This window comes from Adiantum capillus-veneris, chromosome 8 (assembly GCF_014529385.1).
Source record: "Adiantum capillus-veneris isolate H3 chromosome 8, ASM1452938v2, whole genome shotgun sequence".
Classification (NCBI taxonomy): domain Eukaryota; kingdom Viridiplantae; phylum Streptophyta; class Polypodiopsida; order Polypodiales; family Pteridaceae; genus Adiantum; species Adiantum capillus-veneris.
The window spans coordinates 26,330,340-26,356,445 of record NC_140938.1 but is presented as its reverse complement, the minus strand read 5'-3'; the positions used below and the strand labels follow the sequence as shown (position 1 = coordinate 26,356,445).

Below are 26,106 nucleotides of genomic sequence, written 5' to 3'. Positions count from 1 at the left end.
CTTTGTCTAGAAGCATGGCAGAGAATGCTAGCCTCATATTTAAAGGCCTTAGGCCCAAAAGTAGTTTACATGAAAAGTATTCAAACTCAAAAGCAACTAGCCCAAAAGCTGGCGCTGACAAACTGCCCAACGTAAATCACGGAAATCCGTACAAGCTGCCATGTCATCAATGTCAGCGTGAAACGCGGAAATCCGTACAATTTGCCACGTCAAGAGTCAGCGGAAAATCCGGAATTCTGTACAATCACCACGTCATCAGATCCACACGTGTGTGTGTGTGTGTGTGTGTGTGTGTGTGTGTGTGTGTGTGTGCGCACCATCGGACGGGTTCCCATAAGTTGGTAGGAACTTCTGTTTCTTCATCTACTTATTCTTAGGGTTTAGGCCCCTCAGCCGGGATCTGCACAGTGGCTCCGTTCTTTAGTGGCTTGACATGTTGGTGCAACAAAGTTATGTCCGTCTAGTAGGATGGTTCTTGCATTGGTATGGAGTCATGCAGATACAGGTCGAGAGGGTGAAGTCAATACCAGATGCCGGTAGAAGCAAGCTCGATCATGATGTGTATGCCAAACGTGGCAATTAGCAGGTCAAAGATTGGTTTTTTATCTCTAATGATCGGTATGCTCGCAGATGCATAAAACATGCTATCCGGTTGCTCTATGATTCAATCATTTGGTTACGGGGTTTTTTGGAGATCCATTTCACGTTGAAGCTAGGACGAGGCCATCTACCGTGGTTACATTGAGGGTTGAAGCATCCAATGCTTGTAGCGGCAATATCTCCGAGTATCAAAGAGATGGTTTGGTTCTCGAAGGCCAATTGTTATCTTCTAGCGGCCGTAAAAGTCGGATCGTCTTCAAACAAAGGTAATCTCTTCAAAGCTTTTGGAGGTGATCGGCGTCTGGTGGGAGTGACCATTAAGTCGCAAGGTAAAAAAGCTTGAGTTCTAAAATAACGCCATGCTAAAAAAAAACCCAAAACGAGCTGCTGTGTTTAGGGTGGCGCCACCAAATGGCGGGCTAGAGTAGGGAAAGTTGATGAAGGGGCAGCCATGCAGTTCGAGGCCACCCAGTGGCGCATGGCTTGAAGCAACCATCGAGTTGAAGTCCGTCCTGTGTACAGGTGGAAGTCATGCAGGGGAGAAGTCGTCCACAGCATGTGAGAAGAGGAAAGTTGCGCCAGATGGGGGGGTTTCCAAGTGCGTGGGCAGAGTCAGGAGAATCCGCCATGCAAGGGAGTGAACGGGGGGCATTAGAGGATTGAGTTAAGCCTGAAGAGCAAAAAAAAAAGGCCATTAACGAGGAGGGCACGGTCTGAGAGAGGGGCTTTAGTGGAGCCATCCCCTTTGCAGCTAATAAGGAAGCGCTACTGGGAGCCCACGAGTAGCAAAACAGGTGGTAGCGCTGCAGACAGGAGGATCAACAAAGCAGTAGGAGGGGCCGGGATCCGGGCAGGTTGGAGGGACTACAAAGGTGGCGTCATTGGAGAGGCAGCATCCAGAAGGGGCTCCATAGGAGATGTATCAGAAGAGAAGCAGTCCCGTAAGCAGATGAAGGCGAACACAAAAATACAGACCAGCGTTTGAAGTTCCGACAGGCTGCAGAGAAAAAAGGGCGAGCCGCGACACGCATGGCTGGCTCTACGGACGAGTTTCTTACAACATTTTCGAAAGGAAGTATCACCTATGGATATGGACGTGAAGCTAAAAGCTCTCAGGCAAGATGTAAGTGAAGAATTTAATGTTTTTCTTAATCGGTTTGAAGAATGTTGGGCAGAATTAGCCACATCAATGCAGTTGGCCAACGGCGACTATTTCAAGATGGACAAATTTATGTCATGCCTACATCCCAAGGTATGAGAAAAGGTGGATTTCGAAAGCCCCGAGAACTACAACGGTGCTGTAGCAATTGCTCGAGCAAAGAGCAGGAAGATCAAGAAGAAGATCGAACAAGGTATGATGGGATACGAGCAGCCACCAAGCCCTCAAGGCGAGGTTTGTGCAGAGGATCAAGCAAATCGTGGAGTGGCAGCTATTCCTCAACACTGGGTACGTACTGTTCAAGATTTATCGGAACAAATGCAAGAGCTTCGTTTGAGTGTGATGGACAGAGGGCAGCAAAGAGCGGGCAGAGGAAGAGCTAGGCAGTTGCCTGGCCGTTGCTATAATTGCGGCGAAGGACACTACGCACCGGATTGCCCGCATCCACCAAGGGAAAGAGGAGGTATGTACCCACTATTCGGAAGAGGGAGAGGACAAGGGCAATTCAACGGGCAAAGAGATCAGCAGTTTGACAATCCTGTGCCTCCCGTGCCTCAAGGTAATGAAGAAGTTCATCGTGTTAACATAATTGGAGTAGATGAGCAGGTAGTGGATGTTTTGGCCAACAAGAGAGCACGTGAAGGAAGAGAGACGGAAGAGTAGAGCTCGCAAAGGCAAAGGGAAAGTCAGCGAAGGTAGAGAGCAGGCAGAGACGAGCAAAAGAAGGAGGAGGTGTAAAATCAAGCAATCCGACTACCAACTTGGGAGGGATCATCTCGAATATGCCTTGGTGAGTGATGTCAAGAACCAAAAGGCTAATATTACTTTCGGTCAGCTGCTTGCTTTAAATCCTAAATTGCGACGTCAGTGGTCTACTAGTGCTAGCACCAGGCTTCCTCGGGACAAAACAAGAGTGCATACTGTGGGGAATCTAGCATTGAGGGTTGGGAATCCAGCGGATGTGCTTCCACTTGTTGATGCTCTTATTGAAAAGAAGATGTAGGTACATGCATACATCGATGGAGGGGCCCAAGTGTGTGTCATGACCGAATCCGCCATGAAGAATGCAGGAGTTAAAGCAGTGGTAAGATCTCATGTGCGAATGAGGATGGCCAACCATACCAAGGCCAGGTGTTTGGGCATAGCACATGATGTGAAGGTAAAGGTTATGGGTGTTGAATACCTTATTGATTTTTTTGTTATGAAAGCTGGCGACAATTCTTACCCTATCATATTGGGTAGACCATGGCTTCTTGCAATGGGGGCCAAGTAGGATTGGGAAAAAGGGGTAGTATAAAGAGAATGATAGACAGGTGATGCTTGATCTACGAACGAGGGAGAGTTGCTCTCATCCCATGGCGAAGGATGAGGGAGATATTCTACAACAAGCTACGAATACGAAACGGAGTCAACCTATGATGAAGGCTACACAGATACAGAAGAGGGAAAGAGTGATGACGATCTCCCATGTTGATGTTGATCTCTTTGGGGTTACTATCGATAACTCTATTCCAAAAGAAGGTATGCAAGCTCAAGTTTCCCCTATTGATGCCCAAGAGGTAAGAGGTATGCTAGGAGAAAACTTAACAAAGCAAGAGAAGGAAAGTTATGTGCAACTCTGTGCATCCTATCCTAATTTGTTTGCCACTGAGTATAAAGATTTGCGAGATGCAAAGGAAGTCGAACACAGGATCATACTCAAGGAGGGGCATAAACCAAAGGCACAAAAGCTAAGGAGATTAGGTGAAATTCAGCAGGAGGCTCTCTGGCAGGAAATCAACAAGCTATTGGATGCAGGTATTATCTATCCTGTGCAAGAATCTGAGTGGGTCTCCCCGGTTGTCATAACACCTAAGAAGAACGGCAAATGGCGAGTGTTGATTATAAGCCTTTAAATGCTGCAACCAAGCGGAACTATTATCCTTTACCCTTTCAGGATGAAATTTTAAATCAAGTTGCAGGTCACGAAAGGTACTCTATTATGGACGGCTTCTCTGGGTACTTTCAGATAGGCATTGCACTTGAAGACCAGTTAAAAACCACTTTTATTTCACCATGGGGCTGTTTTGCTTACCGCAGAATGCCCTTCGGCTTGGTGAATGCTTATGCAAATTTTCAAGATTGGATAAATAAAGTGTTTGGTCCCTACCTTGGTAAGTTTATCAGAGTTTTCATGGATGACATAGGGTGTTACAACTCTAGGAATGACCATTTGTCAAAGTTAAAGTTATGTTTTCATCGATTGGATGAAGCGGGTGGTCAATTGAATCCCAAAAAATGCAAGTTAGCTCAACCTCGAGCTCATCTGCTAGGGCATGTGGTCTCACAGAAAGGTATTGAAGCTAATCCGGAAAAGGTAAAGGCTCTTGTGTTGATGGAGCCTCCCAAAAGTGCTACAGGTTTGGCATCATTTGTGCATAAGTTGAAGTACCTCTCTCGCTTCTTTTGGATGCTTTCACAGTATGTATACCCTCTTCAAAAAATGAGTCAACAGGTTCATGGCTTTCAATGGAATGAAGACACACAGGCAGCTTTTAACAGGGTTAAAGAAATCCTATGTCAATTGCCTACTGTTTGTCCTCCCAATCGTGAGGATGATTTTTATGTTGCTATGATAGTGGGTACAGTTGCCATTTTGGTGCAGCTCTGTTACAAAAGGTAGGGCGGTGCTACAAACCCGTCTACTTTGAGAGTCGGATCATCAGTCCAGGGGAGATGTCATACATAGAAGTTGAGCAATGGGTGATGGTCCTAGTGTTTGCTTGCAGGAAGTTCAAAGTGCATTTAATTGTTTGCAAGGTTTATGTGCTTACTTCTAACAATTTATTACTTGAAGTGGTGCTTCACCTACGACCAGAGAGGCCCATTATGAAGTGGGTGCTAGAATTACAAGAGTTCGATTTTGAGTTTAAAATTGATCACACTTGCAGGTCACATCTCGCAGACGTGTTGGTAAATAAGGGTGTGGATTTTCCTACGTATCCCAGGGTGGTTCGAGAAGAGGCAAATGATGAACCGGATCTAAAAGAAGCTTTTGTCATGTGGTTCGATGGTGCTTACAGGAGGGTTGTCCAAAAAGCCGGAGGCAGAGTCGTTATACAGGATCCACAAGGTAACACTATTTTTTCAAAAGCTTATGATTTGGAGGATGTGCATAAAAACAACGAGGCAGAGTACTTGGCTCTTCACTTGGACCTTAAGTAGCGTATCGAGTTTGGGATATCCAGGCTCATAGTGAAGGAAGATGCTCTTTTGGTTATCAAACAACTCTTAGGGCAATCGCAGGTGAAGAGGGACTCTCTCAAGCATTGGTTTTTTTCTGTTGAAATGTTATTGAAGTTTTTTGAAGTGGTGCAATTCAAGCATGTTAGGAGGGAGAAAAATCAAGAAGCTGACCAGTTAGCCAGTAGCCGGGTACAGATGCACGTGGCAGGTTTATATGTGGCGCTTGCCAGCTATGCAGGTAGGGAGACACTGAAAGACGTTGATGATTTCTTGAGCACAGGTCAAGGTCCCGCAGGCATGTCCAAGCTAGAGAGGAAAAGGATTACCCAAAAGGCTAGCAGGTTCACTTTGATAGGTGAAGACCTTACGGTATACGTCCATGATGGAGTATTGAGGAGAGTTCTCTACAAGGAGGAGATCGGCATGGTTTTGACACAATGCCATGAAGAAAGTGGGCATCAAGGTAAAGATCAGGTACTCTTTCGCATTCTTAGAGCAGGTTTTTGGTGGCCATCTCTTGTACGAGATGTTCATTATTGGTGTAAGACATGTCACGAATGTCAAGTTATGGGTGAGCGGCGTTTAGTAGCAGAGTCACAAGGGGCTATCTTGGCCCAAAATGCATTCGAAAAGTGGGGATTGGACGCTATTGGTCCGCTTCCCAAATGTACAAGTGGAAAAAAGTACATCTTGGTAGCTATCGGCTACCTCACTACGCGGGTAGGAACCAAAGCAGTCAAGGAGGTAAATGCTTTTTCAGTTGCTCAGTTTGTATTTGATTCTGTCTGCTGTCGGTTTGGAGTGCCATGGGTTTTGATATGAGATAGAGGACAAGAATTCCGCAGCAAGCTAGTACGTGCTTTGGTAGAGAAGATGGGAATTCAACACAGATTCTCATCTCCCTATCACCCACAGTGCAACGGTTTGGTTGGAAGTGCAAATAGTCAGATCATGAAAATGCTTACCAAGTATATTTATAAACAGGTGGAAGACTGGGAGGGTAATCTTGATAAGTGCTTATGGGCCTACAAAACTTCTTATAAAGTGGCCACCAATTTCACTCCCTACGAATTGGTGTTTGGCAAAGAAGCAGTCTTACCTGTACACATCCAACTAGGGGCATTAAAAGGTTTATGGCGAGTTAATGTGAATCAAAGAGATGTTTTGCAGGACAGGATCACACAATTGAAGACTTTGAAGATGGATCGAGAGGCTGCAACAGATTTCTATGTGCAACAAAGAGAGAAACGTGTGACGAAGTTCAATCAAAGATTGCCAAAAAAGGAGCTACAAGAAGGGGATTTGGTTATGAAGTACGAGAGCTACCTTGATTTCACGTTCCAGAAAAAGTTCAAGAAGAAGTGGATTGGGCCCTACAAAATTTCCAAAGCTTTCCCTAATGGTACTTATCAGTTAGAGCGGTCCAATGGTAAGCCTCTTCGACACAGGGTAAATGGAGTTCGTCTCAAGCTCTATTTCGACAGAGCTCTCACGCCAAATGTTCATCAGGTTTTGTTGAAGGGGTTGGGCATCCCACTTAAGGGTGCCAAGATAGCAAAAAGACATGAATAAAACTTTGTCCATATGACTTTATTTCATCTTTGCATAGTGTTAGTAGGTTTACAGTTTTGAATAATAAGAGCTTTCATTGGTTGAACATAAATGTTCAACCAGTGGGTTGGGCAATGATGGTGCAACAAAGTTATGTCGGTCTAGTAGAATGGTTCTTGCAGTGGTATGGAGTCATGCAGATACAAGTCGAGGCGGTGAAGCCAATACCAGATGCCGGTAGCGGCAAGCTTGATCATGATGTGTATGCCAAACGTGGCAATTAGCAGGTCAAAGATTGGTTTTTAATCTCTAATGATCGGTATGCTCGCAGATGCATAAAACATGCTATCCGGTTGCTCTATGATTCAATCATTTGGTTACGGGGTTTTTTGGAGATCCATTTCACGTTGAAGCCAGGACGAGGCCATCTACCGTGGTTACATTGAGGGTTGAAGCATCCAGTGCTTGTAGCGGCAATATCTCCGAGTATCAAAGAGATGGTTTGGTTCTCGAAGGCCGATTGTTATCTTCTAGCGGCCGTAAAAGTCGGGTCGTCTTCAAACAAAGGTAATCTCTTCAAAGCTTTTGGAGGTGATCGGCGTCCGGTGGGAGTGACCGCTAAGTCGCAAGGTAAAAAAGCTTGAGTTCTAAAATAACGCCATGCTAAAAAAAAACCAGAACGAGCTGCTGTGTGTAGGGTGGCGCCACCAGATGGCGGGCTAGAGCAGGGAAAGTTGATGAAGGGGCAGCCATGCAGCTCGAGGCCACCCAGTGGCGCATGGCTTGAAGCAACCAATGAGTTGAAGTCCGTCCTATGTACAGGTGGAAGTCATGCAGGGGAGAAGTCGTCCACAGGGGAGAGCATCCAGAAGGGGCGCCATAGGAGATGCATCAGAAGAGAAGCAGTCCCATAAGCAGATGAAGGCGAAAACAAAAATACAGACCAGCGTTTGAAGTTCCGACAGGCTGCAGAGAAAAAAAAAGAAGGCTTTATTAGGAGGTTGTTCATGGGCAGGTAATTGTCGAAGTTGTGAACAGAGGCCATCAACAAGGAGGGCGCTGTCGGGGAGAGGCTAAGCCAGTATAGGCTACTCAAGAACTAAGAGGACCTCCGTCTGCAAACTCTTGAAAGGAGGAAGGCTGTCCAAAGTTTTTTTGTGTGAAGACGATGCCATTGTATGTTGCTTCAGACTTTTGAGATGAATTGAAGAGGGTCATAACCTGAAGGTCCTTCTATTCCTCGTCATCTTCTCTATTCTCGGCTCGACGACATCTTGTGCCTTGGCTTGGTTGTGTGCGTGTCGCCCCCAAGTTACGTGTGTGTGCGTGCCAAGAAAGAGTGAGATAGGTTGCATGAGGGGATAAGAGAGGTATGGCAGGTATGAGCTAAAGTATATCTGAAGCATAAGTATCTATGCGATTGAATATCATTATTTAGATGTATGAGGAAAAAGTGCTTGATTGTGAATGTGTGTAATCGGTGGTGTCCAAGAGCGAGTCGATACAATTGGAACTTGTAAATTGGGCTATTTTTAATGTGAGTTTGTGTGGTTTGGGGTGCTGGGTATCTGCTGAGCTGTAAAGAGGCAAGTCTACAACGTGTTGTGCGGGTTTCCTTCTTCCCCCATTCCAACGTCAGCAGTTTGTGACAATGAGGGATCATTCATCCAAGGAATACGGAAGAGGGGGCAGCTTGTCCATATTAAATCCATGTAGCTCAAACAAAGATGATATCTGAGCAAACCAACATGAAGTATCGCCCTCACCGCCCAATTGTCACGATGACTCAAGTGCTAGTCGTGCATATCTGTTGTGTGGTAGCTCCCATGTGCTATGAATTAAAAGACACTAGAGAGAGAGTTGAATGTTATCTTAGGGAGAGAGCAAGAGAGAGAAGATCACATCTGTTGTTCCAACCAGAGAGTGGTATTTGCTTTTTAATCACACAAGTGGTGTACAAGAAATGTACTTTGATGCTCATGCAATGATGATGATAATCTGACGGAGAACGATGACCTGGCATTGGCTGTCAGATGTCCCTTCTCTGTGAGGCTGGTATCCGCCCCACCTGATTGCTCCAAGCGATTTCTATCGCGAGGAGGTTTCTCTTGGAGATGATGAAAGAGGTCTACTCGACTGTGAATGTAGGCTTTCTCTCAAGTGACTCGAAAGCTGCTAGAATCTGAACTTGGTGCTTTGTTGGTAGTTTGCGTGTGGTTATGCATCAAGATAAAAAATTTGACGTTTCTTCTTGTTGGAAAGTTTCAAGTTGCATAATAACCAAACATCAAGCTTATGGCAAATGCTTTGCGGAATTCCTTTCTCCCTTTTGTAGCGATCTTTATTGTTTTCTGTCCTTATGATTTCTTTTGATCATTTGAGGAATTCCTCTCTCTAGTGAATTGTTTTCTGTCATTGTGGTTTCTTTTGATCATGAGGAGTTGTTTAATGTCCTCATAAAATTAGTCTATTTGACTTGTAATCATAGTCACATGAAACAAGAAGCAGAACGAGACCGCTAGGGCCATACAAGACGGACACAGATTGCTCTTTTTATTGGAATTGAATAGAAACGGCCTTTTATAGTTATATTTTATGCTCAACCTTTTGAACTTCCTGAAAAACAGGGCACAAAGGAAACGAGAAAGGGGGGACTTTGGAAACTGATTTTCCGATTTGATTGGCCCCAAAACGGAGTTTGCTTGCGACTATGCTTGAAATAGTTTTGGTGTATATATATGTCGCAAATTGGTCTCTTTATTTGACTTGTAGTATTATCTAATTAAAGTTTGAAGGGCAGTTTGATGTGCTGATATCAATTGGTGTTTGCTTTGTAGATATCTGACAATCTACTTCACAATCCCAGTAGCACTCTTGAAGTTCTTTATTTTTGTGCTCAGACATTGAGGACAAAGGTGAGACTAAGTAAGTATTTTTCTGAATATCTTCAATGATGTAAATTTTAGTTTATTGCCTCCATACTTTTCTTGGTTCTTTTGGCTTCTTAATTTACTTTTACGATTGTTTCACAAGTAAGTTATTCAAGGGTTGGAGGGCCATACTACCAAACCAGAAACGATGTATGTGCGGGTAGAGTTGCCTAGGCTTCAGATCGAAGTGTGACACAAGCATGTCCACAAACGAGCATTGAGTCCTATTTAAAGGGCTCACTTGTGAGTTAACCAGATCATTCTGGCTGGCCATTGCTGCAGGCATGCACACTGATTCTTCAGAAAGTACCTTGGGAGGCTGAATTTCATCAGCTTCCTCCGATGAGGTCTAGCGCTTTGCCCAACACTTTCTCTTCACATGCCCCACCCCTTCTGTTTGGCTCTATATTTCATGTATCGGGCGAATCTTTTCTCCTCAGAGGTCATTTTCGGTTCCACCTTGCATCCTAACGTGCAAGTGGATGACTTATGTGGCATTCCTAGACGAGTCTCTACGAGTAATGTGCCTCATGTGCCCTGGTGGCTTTGGTGCCTCCTTTCACGATTTGGTTTCTAGTGTCCTTGACGGTCCACCTCCGGATGACTCATATGTATGGAACGGACCCGACGATTGTCATCCATGTTCCTATCATCACAACGTTCATGTCCGTTCAATAGACTAAGATAGTAATTCCTGTCTTGTACTCATGTATGATCATCACAAAAATATCCTAAATGAGTTCAGTTACCGTATTTATTTGTGGCAAGATTGTTGGTAGCCGACATCTTTCAAAAGGAACAGCCCTTATGCATATGAGACTTAGTCTGTCCTTGTAAATTAACATAATTTTCAGCTAGATTAGAACACTAGCTAGTAGGGAGTAGTTTCCCACATTTGGGGTGCAAATAGAGTAAGGGGACATTCCTAATTGAAGAAGCAAGAGAGAAATTACAGGAAATAAAACCATAAAACCAACCGCTTGAGTAGAAGCACAAGGCTAGAGTTGATAGTCATCATTAAGCAAAGTATAGTAACACATCATGCATTATAGAACCAAATAAAACAATTTTCGAAGACAACTGTAACCCAGGAACTTTCTTCAAATTGAATGTGTAAAGGGAGCTCCTGTTTAGCCAAGGAAAACTGTTTTGAGAAGTGTCGAGAAGGAAGTGCATCCTAAGAAAGCTTGTACAATTTTAGACAATTTGATCATTTTCATTAAGCCAACTAAATTAGTGTGCATTTTCTTGAGCCCACTATGGAGAGTGTTAGATCAACAAAATTTATAAGAAAAACCTTGCTAATTTTGGCAAACATATTTCTCTAAGAGGCAAGAGAACCATGTTAAAAAAATTAGTTTCATCACAAGGTCATTAAGAAGATCAAGCCAAAGAGTAAATTAAACTAATTGCTTGAATAGAAGCTCAAGGCTAAGATTCACAGTTCTCATGCAGGTATCAACTCATAGATGATACATGTATCAACCAGTGTAAGAGGGAACGGGCCGTCAGGCGGGACACAGCCAAAACATTCCGAAACGGCGTTCCGGACGAGTCCCGTTTTGGAAACGGAGTCGGGAACGGAACGCCGTTCCGGAACGGGGTGTAACCGGAACAGTGTTCTGGGACAAGTGGGAATAGTTTGGAACATAGGGTGGAATAGGCAAAAGTAGGCATTTGGGGGCAAAAAAGTAGGCATTTGAGGGCAGATTTGGGGCTGTTTGGGGGACATATTTGGGCCAATTTGAGGGCAGGTTTGGGGCTGTTTAGAAGTTGATTTGGGACTAAGCTTAATGAAGATAATTAAAGCCTTACTTTAGTCGACCGTTCCGGCCCCGTTCTTGTTTTGACCCCCCCCTCCTCCTCCCCATTCCTGTCTCGTTCCGGACCCTCCCGTTCCTGTTCCCCGTTCCCGTTCGGAGTAACTATGGTATCAACTCATAGTTAACTCACAAGAGATTCTCTTAGGTGTGGTCCTCAAATAAAGCCTCCACTTTCCTCCTACCATAGTTGCCACGGAGTTTCGAAACGTTTCGTTTGAAACGAGTTTCAAAAGTTTCGAAACGGTTTCGTCTGAGGAAGAAATGCCAAAACAGAAGTTTCGTGCAAACTAAAGAAATGTACGTAAGTTTAAGTGGTATAAGCTGAGATCTATGTTTTAAGCATCACCTTACAATTAGACATGAAAAAGAGGGAGAATAGGACTAACTTTCATCATTAGAAGCAAGACAAAAGCTACATTCATGACATTGAGGATTTCATGACCAAAACAAAGAACAAGAGGCTTCAAGCATGTAACATGAGCCTTGACTTCACCTTTGAAACGTCCAAACGTTTCTGAAATGTTTCGTACGTTTCATGAGTGAAGAAACGCGTTTCTTGGCAACACTGCCTTCTACTCCTATGCCCGTCTACCCCTTATGTCTAGCTCCGTCCTTCGTACCACCCTCCAGGGATTATGGTCAGTAATGTCTCCCCTTGCTTTGTTGGGAAGTTATTCCCAAACTTGAAGCGTGTTCCTAACCATGCTCCCCTTGTGAGATGAGTCAAACGGCCATCTTTTGCCAATTCCTTTAAGTTTTTGCCTCCTTGGCGGAGTCGTGAAAGTAACATCCACCAATCCCTAGTTGGTATCCTTTATGGTTGAGACTAGGACGGTATTCAATCGTGTTGGAGCTTCCAACTATCGTTCTTGATTAATGAAAACCATTCTGGGTAACTACTTTTGCAGTAGTTTGTCTTTCATAGATCCAAGAATTTCATCTCTTACAATGAAATAGTATTGTGGTCCCAAAGACGGACCATAGTCCTATCGTGTTATACCATGCTAATGTATTCATATCATCAGCTTGCTTGAGCACTCTAATTTTTTTCAAAGTAACATCGTTGAATCAGTGTTCAAGGCCAGGAGCGCATTCATGACAAACTGGGTGGAGTGACTAGTGCACACCAAAGGAGGCAAACCACTTGCCCCCTTGAGATCCAACTTCGAGCTTTTTAATTGCAAGACTTGAAAAAGCCAAATATTGTTATTTTTTGTCACTATCTCCTCCTGTTGGGATTGGTCGATTAGCGCACGCGGCACCTGTTTCCTTCTTTGGATGTGGTAGCCGTTTATCAGGCTCCCTCTCTGGAATCGAACCCTAATTCTTTGTCACCTGTCACCACCATGGTAGGACTCTATCCTACCATCGAAAGTTGGGTGTTGGTTAGATGTCGAGCTGCTTTCCATCGTGGCAAGCATGCTCAAACCGGTCTCCAGTCACCCCTAGGGAGCTACTATTGGTTGACCAAAATGATGTCAACACGGAGCCCACACGGAATCGAACTTGGCACTTGGGCTTAAGGCCTACTACTCTACCACTCCACCGGCGCACACACACTTGACTGTAGGGTGCGAGCAGCTTGTTGTAAAATCGAACAAGGTGTTGGCCCCCGAGAACCTTTGTGACCAGCCACAACCTGTCACTTGCACCTACATTGGGGCAAGCACCCCGATACTTAACCATTGCCATCACACAATGCAGAAATTTGAATGAAGCATTGCTAGTGCCAGCTTGTTGTAAAATTGAACAAGGTGTTGGCCCCCGAGAACCTTTGTGACAGGGCACAACCTGTCACTTGCACCTACATGGGGGCAAGCACCCCGATACTTAACCATTGCCATCACATAGTGCAGAAATTTGAATGAGGCATCGCTAGTGCCAAAGCCGTGCGATTTGGGAAGTTATCACGGTTCACCGGGTAAGCCTGCATCGGCCTTTTATCTAATTAATGCACTCCTTCTAGAAGTCGTGATTCGGTGCATATATTAGGTCTAGAATTACTACGGTTATCTAAGTGGCAAGGTACTATCAAAAAAACTATAACTCTTTTAATGAGCCATTCACAGTTTCACAATAAAAAAGAGTTTACACTTATACATGCATGGCTTAAACAAGCATATGAATATTGGCAAGATCAACTAGGTAGCTATCCCTGGTCACACGGGCGGCATATCAAGGCCGCTTGTTCCGACCTCACCACCGTTGGCGGTTTAGATGCAGGGCCAATGACGGGGTAAACCGTGGACTTGACAATCGAAGGCCGGCATCCCTTCCTATGAACACGCGACGCCGTCCATGTCGTCTTGCATGCAACATCCTGCAATTGGGCAAGGGCGAGGGACGGGGCGTGCGTCGAGCACCGCCTTGTCAAGGGAAAGACACTGCACTGCCCGGGGGCCAAGCCTGTCGCACCGGCCATTGCCCAACTCCCAGCACACGGGCTTGCGACCTTCTGTATGAGTACATGCTGCACATATTTTGCGGTGGCGAATATACCCGTTGCATTGCTTTATGGAACGGCAGCGTGGGTGGGAGCTCACCATGGTTGGTGCCCCAGCCTAGGACATAGTCCGTCGTCACTCATCGCCTACCGAGCCCCGTCTACCACCCTGAGTGTGCTGAGTCCCGGGATACCCAAAAATGGCCTGAGAGAAGCCAAGCCCATTTGTGGGGGTTGCCTTGGCACTCGCCGGAGCGAGGGATTGCATCCCAGGGGGGGATGGCAAAGGTCTGCATTTGCTTGAAACAGCATTGATGTGCTCGCCTAAGATGCATGGAGGCCTAAGCATTCTTGATGTTCATGACCAAATCCTTTGTGCCTTGGTTTTCATGCACCTTCAACAGATATCGCTTATTGGCTTGCTCGCTGGAATTGGCAATCGATTATCGGATATGGTGTTTTCTCAAGCCCAACCAATGGTGGAAAGGTACCTTAAAAAATTCTGGAAGTGCAAGTGGCCTCTCAACTAGAGGTGTTGTTTCATGAACGTGCTCCTGTTGCTTCTTCTTTATGTTGTTGCTGCTGCCAACACGATGAGAATGTACCTCACATGCTGTGGCGTTGCTCTCATGCTCAGGATTCTTTTTGTGGTGTTACACAGCACCTGTAATATTGTTTCTTTCACAACCGTTCTGGCCGATTTTTACCGAGCATTTGCCAGGTTTGAGCCCATCGTATGACTTCGCTCTAACTGGGTTGAGTTCTGGGGCCTTCAGGCTATTTATCTCACACACAACCATCTGCAGCAGCTTTTTTGGCCTGGCACCAATCTTTTTGTTTCGCCCCAGCCAAGTTTTTGCACCCAGCTCCTTCAGTTTCTTTGTGATTGTTCCCAGTTGGGAGACATTCGACTTCAGCAGTTTTGCAGCCTTTTTTACATTGCTTCACCCATTGGGGTGGTTGTAATCATCACAAACATAGCTCCGCCAACAAAATAAGTGTCTGTGTGCTCGCCTGCTTGTAGTATGCAACTTCTTTATTTCTCAATAGCCATGTGAACTTTGCTGGTTTATCTTGGAGGGGAAGATGCTGACATAGAATGCTTTATCATGTCTTCATCTCATAATGCCTGTAGTCCATCTCTTAGGTCGTCTTAGCAGCTATGGTCTCTGTGTTTTAAGGCAATCTCAAGGTCGGTTTTATATTGTGTACTCATGGTTCTTAATCTTAATGTTTTTTTACTGGTTGAACAGATTCAACGGGATTTTGATGACTTGCCTACAAGTTCCAGAATACCTCTGCGGGATTCTGTTCTGGTATAGGCATTGCGATTTATTTATCAATTCTCTCATGAGTCAAATTCAAGAGGAAGAGCACACTTCGATCAACTACCCATACACAAAAAAAACAAAACAAAACTTGTATGCTGGCTAATGAAAAGATTATGACCAGTCTGGGTTACAAATAAGGCTCTCAGCCTTGGGAAAAAAATCTAACATACTCAAAGTACACCCTAAAGACCATTGCATCCATTACTAAAGAAGTTTTCAATGCTTGATGGTCCCATATTCATGGCTGTAGGAGCTTAATTATAATTTTGTGTTTGTTGCACCATTGTTTTGGATATAACCCTGGCATACAATTATTCTAACAGATATTGCTGAAAAGGTTTCAACATGGACCAGCATCTGTCAGAACACAGGTGTTGTTCTGTAATGAAAGAATGCATCAGCCAGTGTGCATTCATGTTTACAGGTTTTTTCAATATGGTTTGTCTTGCAGTTGTGTTTGGCTTTAGCAGCGTTAGCTATCCATATACCTGCAGAAGAGTGGGGTAGAGGTGGTGTTATGAACTGGCTGAAGGAAGAGATTTGCACTAGTAATGAGGGTATCTCAAGCCTCTTGGAGCTCCTAACTGTGTTGCCTCAGGTCAGTTTGGAATCACCCTGTTTAAAATCTTGTCTTGGCCTTTATTTATCAATACAAAGTACATGACATTGAACGGGTCTGGTTACCACATAATTACAAACAGTTTGAGGACATGGATGATTGATGAGCAACATTGTAACCATTTTATTATTGGTGCCTCTTTTAGAATTTTGTGAATTGGTGTCTTCCATTGTGAACTTACGGTGGGATCATGTTTATGTCAATTACAGTGTTTCCGATGTTTTTCTTGGTCCACAAGTTTTAGGGGTTAGGCACTGTACTCACAATCTTTAATGGAAAGGTTATATAAATTCTGTAAGTTCATGGGTTCTTATTATTTTTACATTAATGAGTGGACTTGAGCAGACATTATACTTCTGGGTTGTGTTTCATATGTGCTGTGGCCTTTTGTAGGCATTACTCTACCTTGTGTGTGTGTGTGTGTGGGGGGGGGGGGGGGGGGGGTGAATGGTTTGAGGAGAAGAGGACGCAGGAGGAGAATAGCTGACACACAAGGAGACTCAATGGGCACTATTGCCACTCAGCCGCTCCTCTTGTGAGGAGGTCCCGAGATCTCTTGATCCCACCCCACCAAGAATGTTTGCTCGAAATTCATTAGGGTGCTAGGAGACTAGGAGGATCATTGACCACTTGGGTCTCTGCAACGGCCTTTACGAGCACCCTTTGTGATATCTTCACCACCTCTCACCCTGTCACCTCTTGCCCCACATTTGCTACAAATCTGTCATCCTTATCCACCTTGGTTTTCTCCATCATGATCTAATCTTCGACACCACCTGTTGCAGACTACGCTAATTGTCTAATCTTCGGCACCATCCCATCCATTGCAGGTTTACGCCACCCCATAGCCCCATTCTCATCAGCTGCAACCACCACACCTGTTAGGACGCTGTGCCCCTTCTCACCGCATCCAGCACCACTCCAGTCATATGCGCTACCTCTTCCACTTCTTCCCTTCCACCTCAATCCATAGAGACTCCATCTTGCTCTCTTCCACCTCAGTCAGTTTGAGAAAGTGTAGATAGGTCATCCAGTCCATGTTAAGGTACTGGCTTGGCAGAAAATGCATCACTCCTGTAACATGCAGTCAATGATCTTTCGTTCCTTGGACACAAAGCTCCATGAGGCTAGGCAGGCCATTGCCATTAGAGGTCACACTATTATTGAGCACTGTTGTTACATTGTAGTTCACACTATTCTTGAGTACCATTTTCACATTGCATTGCAGGCCAAGAGATGGGGATTTTTGGAAGTAGGGGGTTGTACTTTTGGGACTGGCACCATAATCTGGCGGCTTCTATACACCCTTGGCACCCGCAGCAGCATTTTACTTGCAAGGTCCCTGTAGCTCCGGCTGCTCTTCTGGCTCGTTGTCCCGTTGAGCTTTAGCTCATTCCTCCACCAGGCTCTCCTTGCCACTTCTTTACTGTAATAGCTTCTAATAGTCTCTTTTGCATAGACAATTGCTTTTATAGCAGCAGACCACACCATTCTTGAACTCGAGGGCCGCATTGTACTGTACTCTCTTGGGTTTGCAGAGTAACATGGCGTTTGGTGTATACCCCTTAGCATCCGCAACAACTTGGCACTCACCACATTCTTCCAACTTGTGACGGGTTTTAGGGTTGGGGTTTCTGCGTCGAGGTCATAGGCGCAATTGATCATTTCGTTCATTTGGCTAGTTACAGACTCTCTCTCTCTCTCTCTCTCTCTCTAGAAAGATGGTCCATGCCAATCTCTTTGTCAGAGCTGGAATTCTCTACGTGCATTGATTTTCTCTGTCACAAGTTTCTTTGTCCATTTGTAGTGGGTCCTTATGGGCTTAGGTTAGGGCTTATAAGGGACCCACTACAAATGGACAAAGCTGGCATTAAAACCTGATAATTTGAATTTTAACGTAAAGATGCTGACGTGGCAAAATAGTATGGATATTCCACGATTTGCGTTGACAGCATGCTGACATGGAGCCCTATATGCAAAGCGAGCCTTTGCGAAGGTTTTACTAGCGCCAACATTTGGGAGAATAAATTTTTAAATCTGACGCTTTTCAAAAAGCTCTGCTTTTAGGCATTCCATGTAAGTTTTAAGTGTGCCTAGGACCCAGTCTCTTGTCATTGAAGCTTGGAGAGCTCGTGTAGAGGAGGACCCTCTGGAGTTGTATCTTGAGAACCAGCAATCGATAAAAAAAATATTGGAAGGGGCGCTAGACTCTAGGGCCAGTACATCTAGAAGGCAGAACTCCAGGTTGACACGTGTGTGAAAAGAATGATCAAGCACTCCAAGGATCCGAAATATGTGAAGTACTTGAAGAATCACCCACATGAAGAGGTTCACTCTAGATGGCGAGAAGCCGTCTACTAACCTCTCAAGTTGGCATGAAGACAAAAGCAAAGCGAAGTGCAGAAAAACAGAAGCTGTACTTGCAAAGAAGAGTTTGACGAAGCTCTTGAATAGAAAAGTCAGTTACTGAAAAGCAAAAAGCACTCTCAGAAGAAAATCAAATTAGAGGATTACCCCGGTTATCTAGGCCTGAAATTGACTTTAGGTGGCTAATGGATCCAAGAAGCGTGTTCATTTCGAGGATAACCCCAACTCTTGTTCGTCTCTAGAGAGTTCTGATAGTTCCTCTCAGTGAGGAAGAGAAAAAGCAGAAGAAGCGAAGAAAGACCAAGAAAAATAGATCTAAGAAAAATTCTAGAAAGCACGGAAAGCAATCTAGCAATTCAAAGGAAGAGACCTCGTCCTCTTCCGACAGTTCAGATAGTGATACCTACCACCCTTTCGGTACCATTTATGGTGAGAAGCAGAATTACCTACTGAGAGCCAGTCAATACAACAACTTTGAGAAGAAGAAAAAGAAGATTACAGAATTCAAGGATGGGTAAAGGTGAAGCAGTAAAGTTTTGACACTTTTTTGTGCTTTAGGGTTCCCATCGAGCTCTTGCTTATATATAGGAGTTTGACACCACTTTACTATGGTGGTAATTTTTCTAAAGCCTCCAAAGTGCGAAAAGCAACTTCTTTTCTAAACGGCAATGCTCAGAAAAAGAAGAGCAGCTTTAACGTTGTAGGAAACTATCCCAAAAGACCTTAAAGATCTAGCCGACGAGGAATTGGTGGTTGACCTTGCTTCTAAAGCTCCAAAGCTGGTAAAGTTTAAGAAAGTGCTCATGTTGACATGGTTGACTGAGGAGTACGAACAAGATGTCATCACAGCGTGGACCCACTCGAGGATGACAAAAGATGATACTTGGACGACGTAGTGTCAATGGTTTTGGATTACCTTTTCGCTAGTTGCTTCTTTTCGGAAGATTCCTTTTCTTGACGACGTAGTGTCAATGGTTTTGAATTTCCTTTTTGCTAGTTGCTTCTTTTCGAAAGCTTCCTTGTTGCAGTTCACCAAAAAAGATCCGGCGGTTCTGTTTGAAGCAAAAGTCCAAGAGTATCGAGAAGCTCATGGCACACTCAAAGGACAGATTTTCCATGCATTCAGGCTCCTTGACTTAGTTGACGGGGACAATCAAGTGTCCAAGTCAATAGGAAGAGAGTCTTCCAAGGAAAAGAAGAAGGCCAAGAAGCAGAAAAAGGAATCCATAGAGCCCAAATTGGCAGAAGAGCAGCGTGCTGAGTACTTCAAAGAGGGCAAGTGTCATGGCTGTTGTGAATAGGGCCACGTCTTCTCAAAGTGTCCAAAGAAAGAACTAAAGAGAAAAGATGGTGGTTCATCAGATAATTCCGTAGATTCAGAATGATGTGCCGGTCAATAGGGAGACAGAGCAGCAACCATCAAGTCCCAAAGCACAAGAAAAAGAACAGAAGGGTAAGCTAGGTCCACCGATAATTTGTTCAAGGGCAAGTGTCACAAAGTGATGACGTGGCTACCGAGAGCAGAAACCCTAATTTCTGCCAGAAACCCTAAAACCTGCAAACCCTAATTTCTGCCAGAAACCCTAATCTGCAGAAACCCTAATTCTGGAAACCCTAACCCTAACTGCTGGCTGAAACCCTAAAATATGGCGGCAAATGCCATGTGGCAGCAGTACAGCTTTTTCGGGTTTTGTGGTGAAATTTCCGGACGTTGATTTTCAGCGTGAGCTATGCAAAATTCTGCGTTTTCTCTACGCTTTGGCAAGGGGAGAGAGAGAGAGAGAGAGAGAGAGAGAGAGAGAGAGAGAGAGAAGAATTACTTGCTTTATTTTATGAAAACTCTCTTGTGAGAGAGAGAGAGAGAGAATTTTTAGCTTTTGATTTAGTAGCTTTTGGGGCTCTGTCTTTGGGCATCCCCTGTAATCTTTAAATAAGTGGTTTAGGGCTCACTCTGCAGAGCATCTGGACGCAGAGTCTGAGAGTGAAACCCTAACCGCTCTCTTGTACTTTGACATTGATTTAATACATAAAGAAGTACCGAAAGGGGCGCCAGTCTTTGTGGCCAATATCTCTAGGCATGGAACTCCGCTTGGCCAGTGAAAATCTATTGTGATATGTGAATTGTTTTGAAGTGGTTATTTGGTGCTGTCGTGATTGATTCTTGACTTGGAGTGTCCAAGTCTGTTACAATGGTATCAGAGCACGGCCGATTTCTCTTCTACGGGAAATCCGATCCCCAATTTTTTTTTCCGCAACACCTATGGCTTCACTCAAGGATCAGTCGACTCCCTCTGTATCTGGAGATGCGGACAGGGATCACAACGAAGATTCCGGTAGAGAGTATGGCCCGCCTCGGCCTACTCAGGCAGAGCGACGAGAGATGGAGCGTCGTCAATTGATCGGCGATGCAACGAAGATGATGCTCAATGTTGCGAAGGACCCAAAATTTGCAAAATATATGAGCGAGACTTCTTTTCAGGAAGTGCATGAGCAGTGGCAGAAAACCACAACACTACCCCCGAAACCCGCTCTCAAGAAACCTTCTGCTCACAAGAAATATTCAGAGAAGGAATTAGAAGAGGTGGTTGATGCATGGATTGCTCAGCTTTTTTACGCGCAAAAGAAAGCCAAAAAGCACGGCCAAAAGCAAAAGAAAGGCACTGACTTCCTGGGTTATTTGGGTCGTTAGTCGACATTTGACAAAGCAAAGAAACAGAAGAAGCGTGTTCACTTTGAAGGAGTACCCAGTTCTTCTTCTGACAGTTCTTCTAGCTCTTCAGATTCGAGCGAAGAAGACAGAAAAGGCAAAAAGCGAAGCAAGAAACAACGCTTCGGAAAGGGCAAGAAAAAGGCAAAGAAGTCTAAATCTCGCCCAATGACTGATAGTTCTACTGAGTACTCGTCTACAGATAGTTCAGACTCCGATGACGGAAACTTTTGTGCGAACAAGAAGAATTTTTATAAAGCGAACCAGTATGACTTTCTGGAAGATAAAAGCAAGAAAGTCCGAGAGTTTAAGGAAGGTGGGCACTCGATCAAATTTGATATTTTTTTAGGATACTCAGATACTTTTTCAAGATACTCAGATGAAGAGATTATGAACCAAGTGAAAGACCTCTTGGAAAAGGGCCTTGTCCAGCCTAGTACTTCACCGTATTGCTCTCCAGTGTTGTTGGTTTTGAAGAAATTCCCATCATCTATGAAAACCGTAAATCAGCTCCGAGTAGTTAATGTCGCCATTGAATAAGAGCATGGATAGCCGCCAAAAGCTCTTTCTCACAAATCTGTGCTGTCAATTTCCAGCCTTGAGAACAATTGGCTCTCGTAGGCAATGACATTGGCCTTCTTGCATTAAGTTACCACATCCAAACTACGACCATCACAATACACTTCAAACGACTGCTGCAAGTCCGGCAAAGTCAAAACTGGTCCCGTAGTCAATTTCTCTTTCAATGTCTGAAAGACAATCACCTCTGTGGGTCTCCATGTAACATTTAATGGCCTAATAACTTGTGTGTAGCGGAAATGAGCATGAACATAGTGGGCATTTCATTAGAATAGATTCCTAATGAGAATTACAAGAGTGCTTGGGTGGAGAGAGCAACAAAAAGCATAACACCTAGTTAGATAGCATCGACAATACTTTCAAAAGAGAGAGAAATTAAGCTAATGACAACAGTTGAGGACCGGATTTGCATGGAGCCGGTCCCCCCTCCAAAAGGTTTTGTATTATGGTTTCTCCCATCAAGAGAGACATTGTACAATACAATTCTTTGTGTTCCTTCAAGACTAGCTAGTGCAATGAAGATGAAAGCTTCATGCACTAAGCAAAACACTTAGCAAACACAACTTGAATTATCCCCGTTCTCAGACCCAAGACCTCACACACCTTCGAAGATGGTGAGAGTTAGCAGGGTATGAGAGTAGATTGAGAGGAAGGAGTATCTTACGAGAAAGATGTACATCTCCTCACATAATCACTCATATTAGCATAGCTTAGCTTAGTAATTAGCTTGGTAGAGGAGATGAGCATGCATTGAAGCTTGGCTCTTGGTTGGATTTGCATCCACATGCCAAGAGTGTGTTGATGTAGGCTTCTATCTCACAAGCTTGGAGTAGGTGATGAGCTCTCCATTAAAGCTTGGGAAGAGATAGTCTTCTCTTTCTTCATACATGAGATTGTGTGAGTGTGTGTGTGATAATTCCTTGTAAAAATCAGCCTTCTCTCTCTCTTGGGCGAGCCCTCTTGCTATTTGCTCTTACTGAGCCCTCATTGGCTCTCCCCAAGTCAAGCCAATGACTATTAAGCAGCATAAGTGATAGCCTTCTGACATGTGTCCCCCTTTCCCCTTTTGTGAGAGCTTTAGGTAATTAAATAATTAAACTAAACTCTCATTGGACCCCTTAGCCTCCTGGCCAATAGGAATCAGGCAAGCCATTGGGCTCCTGAATGCTCATTGGACCCCTTGTGAGACTGCCCAATAGTCTTCTAGGAGACTTAATTCTCATTGGTTTCTTTTATTAAATGTTTTTAAATTAATTAAACTAGATTTACTCTAGCTTAATTCTCATTGGTCCACTTCAAGGGTCATCCAATAGAAAGTGGGCACACCTTGTGGACATTTGGCCTAGGGAGCTGACATGTGTCCCTAATTCCCTTTGTGTAAAGGGAGCCTGTGTGTGTGACTTTCTCTCTCATCCCCTAGAAGAAGGGCTCGCCCCCTCCCATGTAGGGATATGCAAAGACTTTTTAGTCACACACAAAGCATCCAATTTCCCCTAGGGTTGACCTTTGGACACAACCTTCGAATTTTGGAACCTTAGCATTTTGGAAGTCTTAATGGGCTGAACCTTAGGGTCTTTTTAGCAGAGTTACCCGGAACGCGGAACGGGAACGGCGACGGGCCTCCCTGCGGAACGGGGGAACGGGAATGGGCCCGGAACGGGAACGGCACGGAACGGCAGGCTAAAAAAACACCCAAATATTATTTTTTTTAGCGTTATGTGTTTGAATACAAGTAGTATTAGAGTCCTTTGACTCTAATACCCACAAAAAACACGATTCGAAGACCATTTAACCTTATTATGACTCGATTGGGATGTGAGGCGCCCAGAGTACATAGCCAGATGAACAACAATGAGCAAACACAATGCCCATAGTACATACACAATGCTCTCAAATAATTGCAAGAGTAGTAGTCAGAGATAACACTTTGGAATTAATTATGGCTAACATAGTAACAAGCCTCAAGGGCCGCCAGCGGCCAAGGTGCTACAAAAAAACCAAAGGGGGGCAAAGTTCAAACCAGACTTCAGTGACCACAATACCAAAAGACTGAAGGTGACAAATACCATAAAGATGCTAGTAGCTACAAATGGCAAAGAGGGCAAGGCTCAAGCAGCCATACAAAAAGGTGGATAAATGGCAAAGACTCAAGACTCAAGAGCCACTAGCCTGAGAGGCCTCCCAATCCGTAGTAGCCGGCTGTAAATCATGCACATCCTCCCATTCCTCATCATCGAGGTCTAGGTCCGGCTCGATCTCAGCCACAGATGAAGTACCTCGTGTTGGTGGATGTGCATCTCCACCCGCTTGAGAAGCCTCTTGCTCCATCTCCCACTGTGTAAAAGGATCTGTCTGTTTGTCTGTACTCTTGCAAAGCATTTTCAAATTTGCGCTGACGAAGACAAGATCATTAGCCTTCTCCACTCCAAGCCGATTCCTCTTCTTGGAAGCAATGTGGCTAAAGGTACTCCACAATTGCTCCAAGCATGAGGTACTAACTGACTGGCTGAGAATACGGATCGCCAATTTCTGAAGCTCAGGGCCATCATAGCCATAGTCCTCCCACCAAAGCACTGAACCTATTTTCCTGCGATCAATCTGAGCATCTGGACTGCCAAATGACCCTCGCATCTCTCTGTACTGTCTCAGCTGATCTCTGACAATGCGTCGCCCATCTCTGTCTAGAACCATCTTGTTTAAGATCTTTGTAAATTGGTTCATGACTTCCCTATCTGTCTCTTGCCCTGCACCTTGGAACTCTGGATCCACCATGTACGCTGCCCCGTGTAAAGGAGAGGCATATGAATTCCACCTCGAGCTGCAAAGCGCATGGATCTCCTCATATCGCTCTGCGTTCGGCTCAAGCTGTGCAAGCTGCTCAATCATGCGGTCCATTGCCTCATAAATCTTGCCAATGCAAGGATCCATGCCATCCAGAACTCGAGCAAATGAACCACCGGTTTTACCTGTGCATCTAGACTCTTGAGCTCCTTCCAGAACTCAAGATCCTCTGCCTTATCCTTGCACAAAATCCCTGCAACTGTCTTTGCATAGGGGGAGGTGGTGAACTCATCACTGATGAAGACCTGTCGGACCGCATTTTGACATTCAGACAGCCTGCGTACAAGAAGAAAGTTGAATGCGAAGCAGGTATCTGAATACTTTAGAAGCACTTTGCCGCCCGACCTCTTGAGGTACTCACTCCGAACCAAGTTGTGATTGTTGATGAAAGTAACCATCTTCACTGCATCAGCAATGATTGGAGCAATCCAGTCTAGCTTGCCGATGTCTTTCAGAAGGTTGTTCAAGCAGTGTGCCATGCAAAAGCACACTGTCACATGCGGATAGTGGCCCTCTATGATAGCTGCTGCTGCCCTGTTTGATGCCTCCCCATCTGTGACAAAGGCCACCACGTGTTGCTCACCGATGGTTTCTATGGCCGCTGTCCACTCTGCAGAAAGGACATCGGCGGACTTGCCACTCTCAGTGGCATCATGAGAGTGCACAAAGTACATCTCTCCACTGGAGTATGCGACGAGACCATGGATAGATCTCTTCCTTGTATCGCTCCACCCGTCAGCAATGAGAGAAACGCCATGTTTTGCCCAAAGACGCTGAATGTTGAGGGTTGCTTGCTCCACGATAGCCTTCTCTCGATCGAGCAAGGTGGTTCGGAGAGCCTCTGAAGATGGCGGCACATAGCCGGTGCCATACTCTCCTATCTGTTGCACCATGACTTTCCAATACTCCGACCTATTTCGATCAAACATAGAAGAGGTTAGTATCAAAAAAGTGGAAACGACGATAACGGAAGAAATGAGAGAGAAGATTGATGAATCATAAAACAATGTACATACCTCGCTGCGACAAATGGGATATGGTCGTGATAGAAGAATTGGGCCACGGCCGCATCCACCTCTTCTTTCTTCTTTGGGTCCCAAGAGGTGGTAAGGGTCTTTTGGCGACGAATTGGACCTTTTGAAGATGCACCAACACCTACACCAGGTAGAGAGGAAGAAGGGAAAATGAGGGTCTTTGGATCAATACCTTTGCGTGCCGGCTTGGCTTTATGGTTGAATTGCCGATCCTTTTCCTCGAGCTCCTTCCTCTTCTCGATGGTTACGTTGGCACAAAATTTCACCTCATGTCTCGGCACTCGAAGAAAGTGTGCCCTCACTTTGTCATGCCCCCCTTTCCGCGTGTAAGAGCATAGCTTGCATCCCCATGCACGAGAACCTCCCGCCGCCGACAAGGTGCCCTTCGAGGTCACTTCATCCCACCACGACCATTCCTTCGCCTTTTGAGTGTTGCCCGCATGAACGGAGGGGGTTGAACGAGAAGAAGAGGCCATGGATGATGGATTATCCGTGAAAGAGAGAGCTTGATCTTGAACTTTGAGAGAGAGAGAGAGGGATTGAGAGAGAGAGGCTTGCCGCTTGATTCCGTGAGAGCTTGAGCCTTGAGCCTTGAAAGTTGAGGGTTAGAACTTAGAAGTTAGCCCAAGAGAGAGAGAGGTTGAGAGCTTGAGCCTTGAGGCATGCCGCGGCGCCACACTATGGCTTGAGAGTTGAGAGCAAGCTAGGGAGAATGAGCTTGGCTTGAGAGTTGAGAGCAAGGCTCAAGCAAGGGAGAATGGGCCTTGAGGCTTGATGAGTGTGTGAAGAATGGGAGAGGAGGGGGGCATTATATACTTTTTTGACTGCTGAAAATGGCCGTTGGCTGCCTAACAGTCATTTTTTTCAATTTCAAAAACTGTCGTTTATGGCCGTTGG

The 26,106-nt window shown here is 44.9% G+C and overlaps 1 protein-coding gene and 2 pseudogenes across 9 annotated transcripts in view; all 3 read left to right on the top strand.

Annotated features, from left to right (window-relative positions):
- MOS14 (ARM repeat superfamily protein) overlaps positions 1 to 26,106 on the top strand; it is a 223,380-nt gene that overhangs the window by 21,649 nt on the left and 175,625 nt on the right. For 2 of the 9 annotated variants that reach the window (XM_086517697.1, XM_086517698.1), the window contains exons 2-5: positions 9,373 to 9,450; positions 14,985 to 15,047; positions 15,386 to 15,433; positions 15,514 to 15,660. In XM_086517697.1, the coding sequence (XP_086373823.1) occupies positions 9,373 to 9,450; positions 14,985 to 15,047; positions 15,386 to 15,433; positions 15,514 to 15,660 (336 nt within the window). Of the gene's footprint in view, positions 1 to 4,689; positions 4,872 to 9,372; positions 9,461 to 14,135; positions 14,219 to 14,984; positions 15,048 to 15,385; positions 15,434 to 15,513; positions 15,661 to 26,106 lie in introns of those variants that run through there. The other 7 variants (XM_086517696.1, XM_086517694.1, XM_086517700.1 and 4 more) reach the window with 7 other exon arrangements.
- LOC147451834 (uncharacterized) lies at positions 474 to 2,780 on the top strand (annotated as a pseudogene).
- On the top strand, positions 2,780 to 3,654 carry LOC147451833 (uncharacterized; annotated as a pseudogene).